Source organism: Pseudopodoces humilis, chromosome 20, assembly GCF_049639895.1.
Source record: "Pseudopodoces humilis isolate 2021_Gansu_Grassland_sample_001 chromosome 20, ASM4963989v1, whole genome shotgun sequence".
NCBI classification, from domain to species: domain Eukaryota; kingdom Metazoa; phylum Chordata; class Aves; order Passeriformes; family Paridae; genus Pseudopodoces; species Pseudopodoces humilis.
In genome coordinates this window covers 9711095-9724257 of record NC_142219.1, presented here as the reverse complement: position 1 = coordinate 9724257, position 13163 = coordinate 9711095, and the positions used below count along the sequence as shown (strand labels likewise).

The window sequence follows — 13163 nt, the reverse complement described above, 5'->3', positions numbered from 1 at the left end:
ATGGGAATGACCCTGCTGATCTCAGCCTGGGCTCTTTGCAGGGCTGGCTCTGTGCTGCTCCAGCCCGGCTCGCCGACCCAGCAGGGTTTGTTCTGAAACCCAGCCTGAGCTGCACTAAGTGAGAAACACTGGGAGCCCTCTCTTGAGCAAGTCTGGAGAATGCTTCACTTCCTAAAGGAGAGAGAGTTCCCTGACCTCGTTACCCATCTGCAAACACAGCTATTCTGCTTTGATAGGAATAGCTTGACTGTCCTTGCAGTAATTGCCTGCCTGGAAAGATGTTCATTTAAATAAAGCCTCAACACTTCTCGTACATTCATGTGGCCCTGCTGGGGAAAAGTGATCTCTTATGACAGTTCCCAAGAGGCTGCAAGTTTCCTGTGAATGGCAAAAGCTCCCTTGCCAAAACTGTTGACTTGAGAAAGAGAAGAAGCTGTTGGGTGGTTCTGCATGAAAACCCTCTAAAACTCCCCAAACTAAGTTTCATCCTAGAAGTAAAAATAGTCACGATGTAGCTGTTTGAAAATCAGTTGTAGGCAAAGTGTTAAGATGGAGTATCTGACCTTTTAATGTTAATTAAGCTTTCTAGTTAAGAGGGAGTAACAGATCAGCATAGAGACTTGTTAATTTTTCATGGAGTCTGTCTTACATTCCTGAAGCAGAAAACACTGTGTGTGCTCCAATGTTTTCTCCCAGACATTTTGCAAGGCCAAGATAAGGAGGAACAACTGTCAGCCAGGTGCCCCGGAGCTTATCTGGGTGTTTTCATGTTCTGTCCTAGAGAAGTTTAATCAAATAAGCCTGTAAACATGTGGAAGTGGTTGCAAGTAAATGAGGGGCTGTGTTTATGTTGGGATGTTTCTGAACATTTCTGAAGTTTCTTTGCCTGCCTTTATAAATTCTCCCAGCTCTCTGCCTCATTGTGAAAAGGCTCAGGGGTTTGTGGATATTAAGGAGTTTCATTACTGAGATGTGGTTATGAACAGAAGGGGATGTCCCGTGTGTGTAGAGTCCATTCCTCAATAAACGCGTCAACAGCAGGCTGTAAATGGGAACAGTCTGTTGGGAATTGTATCTAATCCCTATAAAAGTCTACATTCTTCACTCTTTTATAGTACTAAGAATGACTAATACTATTCCCTTCTTTATTCCTGCTGCCCTAGGAAGGAGAAAATAATGACAAGTTCTTCACTCACCCCAAAAATGCCAAAGCACTCGCTGCCTACCTCTTTGCACACAACCACCTTTTCTACCTGATGGAGCTGAGCACAGCCCTGCTGCTCCTGCTGCTGTCCCTCTGCGAGGCTCCAGCGGTCCCCATGCTCCGTCTGGGCATCTTTGTAAGTACCTGGGGGCTAAATGAGACAGGCTGCTTGCTCTGCAGTGTGGGTAAGAGGAAGACGATGGCCAGACAGAGAGGAAGGAGGAGGCAGTAAGAGGAAAAAAAATCCACCTGGCTTCTTCTGTAAATGGTTGACAGCAGATAGGCCAGACAGCAAAACTTCCTTTTTCCATCTGATCTAGGCAGAGCACAGTGAAAGTGGCACTCATTTGGTGTTATAGATTTGTGCAGTTCTTCATTTTGTAACAGAAATGGGTGGATTTTTTCCCTTTTTCATGAGATAACTCAGCAATCTACATGCTTTGATGCAGTGGTTTCAAAGTTTTTGTCAGGGCTGGTGCCATTACCCCAGCACCACCACTGGTTCCTAGAACACAGATCAGGACCTTCCCTGTGATCTTCCAGAATGTCTAATTCAAGAAAAAACCCTTCTCTGTGTAAAACCTCTCTGCCCAGCAGCTCTCCTTCCCGTGTTTCACCAAAAAAAATTGCAGTCTTCATCTTTTTTCAGAGTGTTTCTGCTCAAGTTGTTGATATCTTGACCTTTTGTTTCAAATGTATCAATAAGTTTGTTTCTGTATTGCTCAAGCCCAGAAGGGACATGGATTTCAGGAAATTCTGACCTGGTGCTCCTTAGAGGAAACCGTACAAAGCATTAGATATAGAAATTTTGATAAACAGTGCTCTGTTAGGTGTAAAAGAGTGGCTTGGGGTTTTCCTGCATGCCTCAAGGTGATGCTCAGACTGCTGTCTGCTCCTTGCTCCTTGAAAAAGGAGGGGCAGGAGTGTGGGCTCTCCTGGACCGCTGTTCTCACCAAACCCGTGCTGTGGCAGGTCCACGCAACCCTGGAGCTGTTCGCGTTAATCGTGGTCGTCTTTGAACTCTCGATGAAGATGAGGTGGCTGGGCTTCCAAACCTTTATCAGGCACAAAAGGACTATGGTCAAGGTGAGTTGTCTGCTTGATTGTCAGGGTTTCTCCTTTAGCACCTCCAAGAACCAAAGAGCCAGGTTAAACATCTTCCGGCACCGCAGCAGGGATGACGTAGCCACTACATCCCAGCTGGCTGCCAAATGATTCATGCTAAATCCCTAAACTCTCAGGGACACCTCCCATCCTTCAAATGTCCAAATAAACAGGTGGTCAGCCAGAGCTCTGCCTCTGATTCCCCCCTTTCTTGCAGACATGTGTGCTGTTGGTGCAGTTCATCGAGGCCATCGTGGTGCTGGTGCGCCAGACCTCGCACGTGCGCATCACCCGCGCCCTGCGCTGCATCTTCCTCGTGGACTGTCGCTACTGTGGGGCCGTCAGAAGGTGATGCTGGGCTGCCTGGGGGTTCTGCCCTCGTTCCTAGGGCTGGGCTGGAGGGAAAACACTCAAATCCTACAGGCATCCTGGGAAAATCAGCGTCTTTCAGTGGCGTTTGTGTTGGAGATGGTTCCATTGTGAGCTAAGTGTGGATGTGCTGTCGGTACACAGGGCTCGGGTGGATAAACCAGCACAGGGGTGTGGCTGCATTGGCTCTGCTCCTTGGCTTGCCTGGAAACTGCACAGTGAATCAGAGCTGGTCTTTGGGGAAGGAGAGCTGACACTGTGACATTAGTGTTGTTTGCAGTACCTGAGAGCTGACTGCAAGGGACAGATGGGTAGCTTGGAAATTATCTTAATTTAGCAAGCTTTCTACTTTTAATCCTTGGAGGGAGTGGGAAGAGAGCCCTCAAGTGTGGGGTTTTGGTGGTGGGTTTTTTTCTTTCCCCTGACAACCCGGAGGAGTAAATGTGCAAATTTTAGTTTATTAATGTTTTCCTTTTTTTTCAGAAATCTGCGACAGATCTTCCAGTCCCTCCCACCATTTATTGACATCCTTCTCCTCCTGCTTTTTTTCATGGTGATATTTGCTATTCTGGGTGAGTTGTATTTATGGATGGAGAAGTGATGCTCTTAACCAGTGATTGTCCAAAAGCAACATGAACAGCCTGGATGAATGTAAAGCTGATCAGATTCAAAGTGTTGCCAGGATCTTCCAGCTATCCCATTTCATCTGCAGTCATCTGGAATGCAGAGTTAAAACATCCAAAAAATCTGAAATCTGGGTATTTGATTTTGAGACAGAAGTCCTTTTGACCTCTGCCAGAGCACAATCAGTGGCCTGTGTTTTGAAGCTCTGCTTCCACCAGCCCTTCCTCAACATTGACAGTTTAATCTGCATCCCCACAAATGTGTCTGGAGTGTTCCTGCTGCAGTCCAAAGCATCCCCAGAAAGTTTATTTTCCAAAAGGAGCAGTGAAATGCCAATGGCATCTCTTGGCAAATCTCTGTGGAGAAAGTCTTCTTGATAGTCCATCTTCAGGGTGTCAGAGAGGATTTACTGTTAGTGGGACCTTCCTTTGGGAACTGCTCCACTGCTCGACATTGAACTGACTTTCGTTTTGTTTGTTCTTTCTCCTTTCTCTCCTCCTCTATTTTCTCTGCTGCCTCTTTAGGTTTTTACTTGTTTTCTCCTAACCACTCGGATCCGGTGAGTACCTTGATTCTTTCATTGGGAGTCCAGCATTACAGTGCAGTCACAGTTTATTCCATGTGAGACCATGCACAGGCCTGACAGTGTCACCCTACTTTAGCCTCTGCTGGGGAGGAAGAGTGTGGAAGGAACTTCCTCCAAGACAGGATGTCCCAAAGGGAACATTCTCAGAGTTGTTCCTTGTTCTTGATGCCTTCATTCAGCCAAAAGAGCCATCTTCCTCTGTCCCCAGGGGAGGAGGTGTTGGGGCAAAGCTCGGCCACTTCCACTGCCGTGGTCAGAGTCCAGCAGCCACTGGTTCCTGCTGCTGCCAAGGCTGTGGCTGGCTGGGAGAAAGTACTCAGAAAAATGTGCTTTTGGTTTAACTCTTCACACACCATTTCTCAGGGAACTTTAAAAGGGACCAGTGCTGAAGTAGTTCTCCCTAGGGAAGGCATCAGGGGTTTGTGGGAGTGACTGTATCCAAAGGGGTGGGGGGACTGGTTGTTTCTTTGAACAAAATGTCCCTATGAGTTCCTGCTTGCATTTTGTCATGGGATTTTTTTTTCTTGCAGTACTTCAATACCTTAGAGAACAGTCTGGTGAATCTCTTTGTGCTTTTGACCACTTCAAAGTAAGTTCATGCTCTTCTATCTCAGTCTTTCCCTTTGTCCCAGAGGAGTCTGGCAGAGCCAAGAGTTTATCTGCAGAAATGCTCTGTCTCCAAATGGGTGACCCCTTTCCTCTGCCTGAGAGATGTCCAGGGTCAGCCTGCATGGGAAGAACTGGTATTTCATTTTACTTTAGGACACTGTGACCTCAGCTGCAGAGTTATCTCTAAGGACTCAGACATCTTCATCACTGTGAGGGGCAGTAAGGGAGGAAACAGCTTTGTTAGGCCTTGTTCCAAGAAGGGAAAATTTGTGTTTGTGCTTCTTTGTCAGCCAACAGCTTGCTGTTGAGAAGTAACTTCCTATTCCTGTGCTGCAGCTCACCTGCCTGCTAGGAAATTGGGATAACAGCAGTGAGTAAATATTGATCTGCTGTCAGGGAGAGCCCTGAGGATTAGGAAATTAGCAAAGGGTGGAATAAATCTGAGGTTGTAACACCTGCACCGAGGCTGTACTGCTGTTGTTAAGTATCAAAGCATAGCCCTTAACCACATCACAAACCCCATTTGGAGTTTGGGATGTGTGAGCGGTGTGCTTGCTGTGTTGATTTTTTTTTTTCCACGAGTTTTGTACAACTGTGCAGATCTTTAGATGTGAGTTTATACACACACACACATCCCCTGTGGCTCTTGCAGTGGGATGTGTACCATGAGTTATTTGGTGTTTACCCTGGTGTCCTTTGGGGTGCAGTTTCCCTGATGTGATGATGCCGTCCTACGCCCGGAACCCCTGGTCCTGCGTCTTCTTCATCGTGTACCTCTCCATTGAGCTCTACTTCATCATGAACTTGGTGAGTCCCCAGGGGAGCACTTCCCTTCCCTCTGCCTGGGTTTGGAGCTCATTGCTCAGCAGAGCCTTCCCCATTCCCAGAACTGCTCTGCAATCAGCTCAGACCCTTTGGCAGAACACTTCTAGAAGTGGCAGCTTAACTACAGATAGAACTCTTTTAATGTCTAACCATGAGGAATTGAACTAAATCACAGAAAACCAAATTATATGAGCATCTTCCAACTACTTTCCCATTAATATCCTGCTTGGAGTGACATACTCGGTTGCATGAAATTTATTATCCTTCTCTGTCTTAATTATTTATCATAAAATGGCATTTTATTATCTGGACTTGCCCGAAATACTTTGTAAATCAGTTTGAAGAGGATGGAATTACTCAGTATGGCAGGACTGCAGTGCTGATCACTGCAGAGTGAGAGCACGGCTGCCCAGGGGAGGATGTGAGTGCTGGAAAAGGGCTTGCCGAAGGAGCTGAGGAATTCTGCAGCCCAAGGTGAGGGATTTGATGCTTGTGGTTGGATTCCACTGCCTTCCCAGACGGAGGGTTAGCTTTGCAGTGTGTTAGCCAAAGCTCCCAGGAAGGGTGAATCCAGAGAGCAGCCCTCCAACCCTGCTTTCCAGGAACAGATCAGGGCGTTTGAATTAATCTTTTGATATGGTTTTCTGCTGGCATTTGTGTGGTTTAGCTGTAGCTCCTAAAACTCACTAGCAAGTGTTGAGAGGCCAGAAACATTTGGACCTCCTCCAAAAAGTGGATCAGAGCCGTGAGCTTGGGGATCCCTTTGTGGGATCTCACCCACTCCATCCCGCCTCCCTCAGCATTCCTGCTGCAGGCAGTGCCTCTCCCTGCTTCCCTGAAACCCTCCAGAGTGTAAGGGTCAAAACAGCACTGTTTTTCCCTGTCTCCTCAGCTTCTGGCTGTTGTGTTTGACACTTTCAATGACATTGAGAAGAGGAAGTTCAAGTCCCTGCTGCTGCACAAGCGCACGGCCATCCAGCACGCGTACCGGCTGCTGGTCACCAAGCAGGTACGGCTGTGGCACAGCACCCTGGGCTGGGCTGCCTAAACAGCACCTCCAAATAAAGGGCATTTATCACTGTTGATTGTTATCAGACTCACCACGGGCTGGTGGTTTTTTCATTCACATAACTTGTTCACCTCTGTTTCTGGAGAAAAAGCAGAGTGCTCTGAAGTTCAGCCTGCGTGAGGTTGTGGCTTGGTAAAATGAGGGAAATTTTTTCTGGAGTGCATGTGATCATTGATTCCTCTCTGATTGAGTCTGGGTCACTTGAGGACTTGTTTGGCTTACCAAGCATCACTACTGAGAGGAGGGATGGGTCATACAGTTGAAGGCAGAATCCATTTTCTAGATCCTGCACAAATGAACAGTGCAGAAACAGAAGGAATTCACCTACAAACAACTTTTTACAGGGACAAGAGCTATGGGGAGAAGGTTGATTCCTTGCTTAACTTGTCGGAGCAGCAAGAGAAATAAGACCCAAAAATAACTAACCCACTTCTAGTAAATTAATTCATGTTTAGATGGTTTTAAAGAAGTGCCATGATGGGATCTGTTAGGCTGCCTGCTAATTTCCCAAGAAGAGGGGTTGGACTCTGCTTGGGGCTTCTGGTTGGACAGTTTTCAGGTGATGGGGCAACGGGGAACAGTTCTGCATTTGCTGGAGGGACCGATTGCCAGGAAGGCTTTCTGATCTCTGTGTCCTGGGATGAGCTTGCTGTGTTAAAGTAATAGCTTAGGGTACTTAGGGGGCTCAATTATAATGTATGAAATCCTGCTTAAAACAAATCCAGAGTGAGAATTAAAAGCCTCTGTGCGTTCCTGCCTGATCCTGCTGCCTCTAACAGCATTCCTTTGTTGCCAGAGGCCGTCTGGAATTTCCTTCAAGCACTTCGAAGGGCTGCTGCGGTTCTACAAGCCTCGGATGTGTGCCAGGGAGAGATATCTCACCTTCAAAGCACTGAATCAGAGCAATACCCCTTTAGTCAGGTAGGATGGTCCTGCTGCTGCACTCCCTGCAGCTGGGGCTGTGCTTTGGAGAGGATGGCTGGGTTTATGGGACCAGCCTTGTGTGACATGTGGGAATAGGAAGGGTTTTTCTGGGAAGCTGGGAGCGGTGGGTACCCTGAGAGCTGAGGTTTTCCTTGGGAGGTGCTGGAGTTCCTGCATGCCCTCTTGTGGATACAGCGCTGTGCTGGCACTCACAGGCAGGATCTGCTTCCCACTCCCCTGCCAGAACAGAGCCAGGAGCTGGGGAGCAGCGCTGGGGCCCGTGAGGGGCATTTCCTCACACACTGCAGCCTCACAGCTTAACAAGTTTCTGCTTTTTTCCAGCAGCTGGCTGTCGTTCCCCTTACCCCTAGGGTTTTGTTAATTAAAATTTAGTTCTGCTGGTGCTTTCAGGGTGCATCCTCGGTGTTATGAGGCAGAGAATTGCCATTCTGGTGGGGGGTGGGTGCAACTAACTCCAACCAGCAAGGGAGCAGAGGGAATTAGAGCAGGAGATCTTCTCTTCCTTTTCCTTTGTTCTGGCCACAGACAGGTTCCAAGTGACTCTCCTATGAAACTGGTGCTGATGCTTCTCCTTGAAGTCAAGTGCCACAGAGAAGTATTGAAAATGGCACAGGGAGAAAGACTGAGTTGTGAAATTCAGGCACCGATGTCACCAGTAAGAGTCTGAGAAGTTCAGCGTCCTCACTTGCAGACACATAAAAGCTGTTACAGGCCTGACCCCGAGCACCTAGCCAGGCACTCATGTCCTATGAGTTTCTTTGCTTTCATGTCCTTTTTCAAACTTCATTTTTAGCTTGAAAAGAAAATGTGCAAAGATGTTAGAAAAGAACCATATGAGTAATTAAGCCAGTCCAAGACTTCTTCATGAAGAGCAGTGCAATCTCCATCCCTTGGGGTTGGCATCTAAGCCTCAGGTCTTTCCTCTCAGTGGTAAAATTCTGGAGTTCAGTAGAGTCAGAGTTTCCCCTAAGGGCTGAAGCATTACAGAAAGGAGATGCTGGCTATTGTCAGTCAGGAGCCTTTGGCCAGGCTGGGAAGAGGTCACTGTTGAGTTCTGTCGGCTGTGGCTGCAGTTCTGATAAGGAGTTAATCACTTCCAGGGGCTCTCCACCAGTGATGTCTGACAAGGACAATTAAAGACCTGGTCACCCTCAAGGCTCTGATCAGATCTTTCTTTCTGTTTTGCAGTCTAAAGGATTTTTACAATTTCTATGAAGTTGTTGGCTTAAAATGGAAGGTAAGAGTTTGTTGGGTAGAGAAGAAGGGAGCTGTGTGTGGGAGGGAGAGAAAAGGAGCGGTTAGAGAGGAGCTGGGTAAGAAACAAAGGCAGCCTAAGAGAGGGAGGTGATGGGGGTAAGGTGGGTGTCCATGCCTGCCCTTTTGTCTGCATGGATGTGGCTCTGGCTGCTGCTGACCGTGGCTGTTCTGCTCGCAGGCAAAACGGAACCGCGAGCACTGGTTTGATGACCTTCCACGGACTGCCTTCCTTATTTTTAAAGGTAACACACTGTTTTCATGGCAGCCTGTGTTCAGCTGGCAGGAGGAGTATTTCTTTACGAAGGCAGGACACTCTGAAAGGACTTCCTATTATGTCCCTGGCAAACACCTGAGGGAAGGCCTTCTAACCAACTCCCTGTGTATCCAGAGCCTCTGAGGCCAGAGACTTGGATTCAGAGTCTCCAGGGAAGATTTCTGTCCTGTAAATATTCCTGCAGTGACTGTGGACTGGGATTTGGGTTGTCACAAAAGCTGTTAGGCTGCCTGGTCCCAAGAGGTAGTTGCAGCTTCCATCCAGTTCCAGAACTGCAGTTTGGGAAAGGAAAAGAGGCCTGGAGCCCCCATCAGAATAATGCATTGCCAGTTTACCTCCTGTGCCCCAAGTTTCCTGACTGGATGTAGCCATTCAGAATTAAGAACCTGCAGCTCTTATGAGGTGTTTTGTGCTGCTGGGGAGCAGCTGACACCTTGTGATCCAAATCCAGCTGCCACAGGCAGCCCTCAGAGCTTTGCTGATGCTCCCAACCCTTCCTGTTGTTCCAAACACAGAGCATTTACTTCTGTCCACACCCCAGAATTAGCACATGGACACCAAACATCCTGGGGGCTAAGGATAATTACTTCATTGCTGCTAAAATTCTAAAGGATATTTAAGAATTTATATGATCTATGGATAAGGATATATGATATAAGGATTAAGGATATATGTTCCCAAAAAGTGAAAGTTAATCATCTGCTGATCTGTTTAGCTTCTGTGCTGAGGATTGGTATGGAAAATGTCTCTAAGGAGAAGATAGAGGGATCTGTGGTGTGGAGGATGGTGTAAACATTTTGGTCATCCTTTCCTTCACACAGGCATCAACATCCTGGTGAAGTCCCGTGTGTTCCAGTACACGATGTGTGAGTAGGAGCAATGAGCTGTCTCTGCCTGGCTCCCTTGCTCATGTGGGTCTGGTGTGCTGTGCCTGCCAGCCCTCCAAGGACTTGGTGTGGCCTGAGCCATGGTTCATGGATAAATTTTGGAGTTTTGGTGGAGAGGGAGGGAAGTTCTTCATTGTACCAGCAGCCTGGGCTCTCAGCTCTCATTCTGGAGAGGTTCCCTGGCTCACTGCACAACGCCCTGTGGGGCTGGTGCTGGAGGAGTCAGCTTGTTGCATTTAGGTGGGTTGGTGATCAGCTTTCCCAAACCTTGGGGGGTTTATCTTGCAGCTGAAGGATGCTGGATAAGGAAGTGCCTTGCCACTCAGCCACATTCTGTTTGCTCTCGAGGAGCTGTGAGCGTCCTCACTGCTGGAGGGATTGTTTGGCAATCCTGTGAGGAGTCTGTGCTTCTCTTCTCTAGAGGAGAAAGTGCTTCCTCCTGGTGCTACCTGCTGGCTTCTAAATCATCTATTCCAACTCAGTAATTTGGGGTTGGGTTTGGAGTTTTTTAGTTTTGGTTCTTTTTTTAACATAAGGGCACTGCATCTGTTAAAGGCCTGGAGAAAGACATGGGGGAAAGACTCCCAATTTATGAGTTCAATTTGTTCATTGAGTTGGAACCAGTGACCCTGCCCACTTGTCCTATATTGTATTCTTTTTGTTAGCTTAAGAAATGGATATCCAGGAGTGGTTTTGCTATGGGTATTTCCTTTGTTTTCCAGACACTGTGGTGGCTGTGAATGGAATTTGGATTCTTGTTGAAACCTTCATGTTGCAAGGTAGGAAACATCACACCTTGTTCCTTGACTGTGGTGCTGGGGGATTGGAAAAAAGGGAAGGCTTGAGAAAGCTGTTTTTGTGTCTTGCAGGAGGGAATTTCTTCTCCAGGAATGTCCCGTGGAGCTACATAGTCTTCCTCACAAGTAAGCTGATGCCTCCCAACAGAGCTGTGTCATTTCCTGAGGAGCTGGGAAGGGAATTGAAGTTGTAACTTAACCATGGCTGTAGAGCCTCCATCCAGAACAGTGGTGTGCCTGGCAGGCATTGCTTTGTAGACTTTTCCGGAGAGAAATCTCTGTGAACACAGGAAAATGTGTTGATTGGGAGGGGAAAAGTCTCTTTGGCACCCCACTGAGAATGAGGAGGATGGGTGGGGTCTGTTAAACCCCTGTTCAGAAATCCTTTAAAATCCCCACACATCTACAAGGACAGACCTTCCCATGAGCCTTTCCTGTGGTGCTGCTCATTCCCGATCCCTCTTGGTTTGCAGTCTATGGCGTGGAGCTGCTCCTGAAGACCACTGGGCTGGGGCCTGTGGAGTACCTGTCCTCAGGCTGGAATCTGTGAGTACACACTTATCTTTTTGGGCTGGAAGCACCAACTTCTGAGCCAAGCCTGTAGAGAGAAGGCCATCAGCCAGCTCTTACAATTCTTCTGCCCCTGGCCTCGTGCATCTTCTCAGGCTGGAGCAGCACCGATCCCTCTTCTCTGCTGAAGCACTGCTGCTGAATCATTGCTTACATCTATTCTATTTCATTTTTCTTTCCAGCTTTGACTTCTCAGTCACCCTGTTTGCATTTTTGGGGCTCATGGCACTGGCCTTTGACATGGAGCCCTTTTACTTCATCGTGGTCCTGCGACCCCTCCAGCTGCTGAGGTGAGGTGGGAAAGGCTGGGAAGGGGGGGATTCCAGAGAGCAGGTGGGAGAAAACAGCTTTGTTTTCCATCAGTCCCACTGGGGACTGAGCTCCTCAGCAGGAGAGGGCAAGGACTGCTCTGTGGGAATGTGACCGTGGCAAACAGGAATTGCGTGGGGTAATGAGATTAGCCCGAGTTATCAAAACGAACGATAACAAAAACTTGGGATGGGATATGAAAACCCCGTGCTTTGGAGCTTAAGCTGATCTCTAATAGAGATCAAGGGATTTACTGGGGGCAGATTATCCTGTGTCTGCCTTCGTGGGGTTCTTACACCTCCTCTAAATTGTCTGATGCTGTTCAGAGAAAAGCTTTTTCTGTCAGGGTGAGATGGTCTGAGCCAGTTTAATAATTTCCATTGAATTACCAGAAATTACAGTTTTCAAAGGATGCTGCTTTCTAGGGTGAAGTACTGCCCTGCTCTAGCTGCATCTCACACTCAGAGCAAGACCATGGCCTGGAGCCTCTCTGCAGTTCAGGGAGCTGGGGCTGATTAACCCTCTCATGTCGAGGTACACTCACCTTCACAAACACCTCCAGAGCCACAGGGGGAAGGGATTTGAGGCAAAATGTTTCATTAAAAACAAGCTAATGTAATTTAGCTCTTCACTGAGGATTTTAAAAACACTTCATGACACTCAAGAGGGGAAAAAAAAAAATAATGTTTTCTCTGTTCCTCCCCTGCCAAAGCCTGTTTGGCAGCTGTGTTTCTCTGTAAAGGCTGATGGGGTTGCCAAATCTTGAATTAGCAGGCACAGTGCAGTTTTCTTTCATCAGTTTTTATTGGGTCATGGTGGAAACACAGAAAAGCTTCTGTCTGGGGGAAGCAGGAATGAATCCTGACCCTGTACATGGGACTAGTGTAAGTTCTTACAGTTTTTAGGAGTTTTAAATAGCTGTTTTTGCATCATGCCATGTAAAATGACAGCCTTTTCCCCCCTGGGATCCTCAGTCCTGTGAACAGTTGAATGTGTCAGGAACATTCCAGTGGGACAGCAGGAAGGAGAGCAGAGACCACTTGAGCAAGAGCAGTGAGCTGTCAGGAAACCTCACTGCCATTGACCTGGGAGGTAGAGAGAGCTGGGATTCTCCTTTTAGCTCTTTCCCCAACACCAGGAATGCTGCAGGGTGTGGGTAACTCCTGGCCTCTCCTTTCAGGCTGTTCAAACTGAAGAAACGCTACAGGAATGTCCTGGACACCATGTTTGAGTTGTTCCCTCGCATGGCCAGGTACCAACTTCTGCTCTTTGGGTGATGGCAGGGAGAGGGGAGTGAGGGTTTGGGGTCAGGACAGGGACCTGGACAACCTGCTTGAAGGGATTTTTGCTCTGATCTGTCAGTGGGTAGTTACTGATTCTTCTTAACCAGTGGAGTGTTCATCCTCCAATTCCTTGGAGCAGCAACACTCCAGCACCCTGGGCCTCCTCCTGCTTTTGTGTTCGGAGGATAACCGAGTCCCTGCTTGTTTTAATTCATCTCCCCCATCCCAGCTCTTGCTGAGAGATGAAGCCCATGTGGGAAGAACGAATCCCCTCGGCCCCAGGTGTTCCCCTGTGCTCAGCAGGGCCCCTGGGGAGCAGTATTGTGAAATGGTGGGGCAGAGGGAGCCTGGGGCTGGACTGGGGCCTCCTCAGCCCTGCTGCCCTTGCAGGAGGCCCGAGTTGGCTGCAGAGCCCTGCTCTTGGCACAGTCCCTGCCAAGTCCGAGGATGT

The 13163-nt window shown here is 48.0% G+C and overlaps 1 protein-coding gene across 4 annotated transcripts in view; it reads left to right on the top strand.

The window, feature by feature from the left end:
* The window catches only part of TPCN1 (two pore segment channel 1), a 43291-nt gene that overhangs the window by 21733 nt on the left and 8395 nt on the right, over positions 1-13163 (top strand). For all 4 annotated transcript variants that reach the window (XM_005524408.3, XM_088064979.1, XM_088064977.1 and 1 more), the window contains 17 exons: positions 1164-1340; positions 2177-2290; positions 2526-2656; positions 3161-3249; positions 3826-3860; positions 4418-4476; positions 5204-5303; positions 6214-6330; positions 7187-7311; positions 8524-8572; positions 8771-8834; positions 9688-9732; positions 10476-10532; positions 10623-10676; positions 11024-11096; positions 11303-11410; positions 12610-12681. In XM_005524408.3, coding sequence (XP_005524465.1) covers positions 1164-1340; positions 2177-2290; positions 2526-2656; positions 3161-3249; positions 3826-3860; positions 4418-4476; positions 5204-5303; positions 6214-6330; positions 7187-7311; positions 8524-8572; positions 8771-8834; positions 9688-9732; positions 10476-10532; positions 10623-10676; positions 11024-11096; positions 11303-11410; positions 12610-12681 — 1469 coding nt within the window. The remainder of the gene's footprint in view (positions 1-1163; positions 1341-2176; positions 2291-2525; positions 2657-3160; positions 3250-3825; positions 3861-4417; positions 4477-5203; positions 5304-6213; positions 6331-7186; positions 7312-8523; positions 8573-8770; positions 8835-9687; positions 9733-10475; positions 10533-10622; positions 10677-11023; positions 11097-11302; positions 11411-12609; positions 12682-13163) is intronic.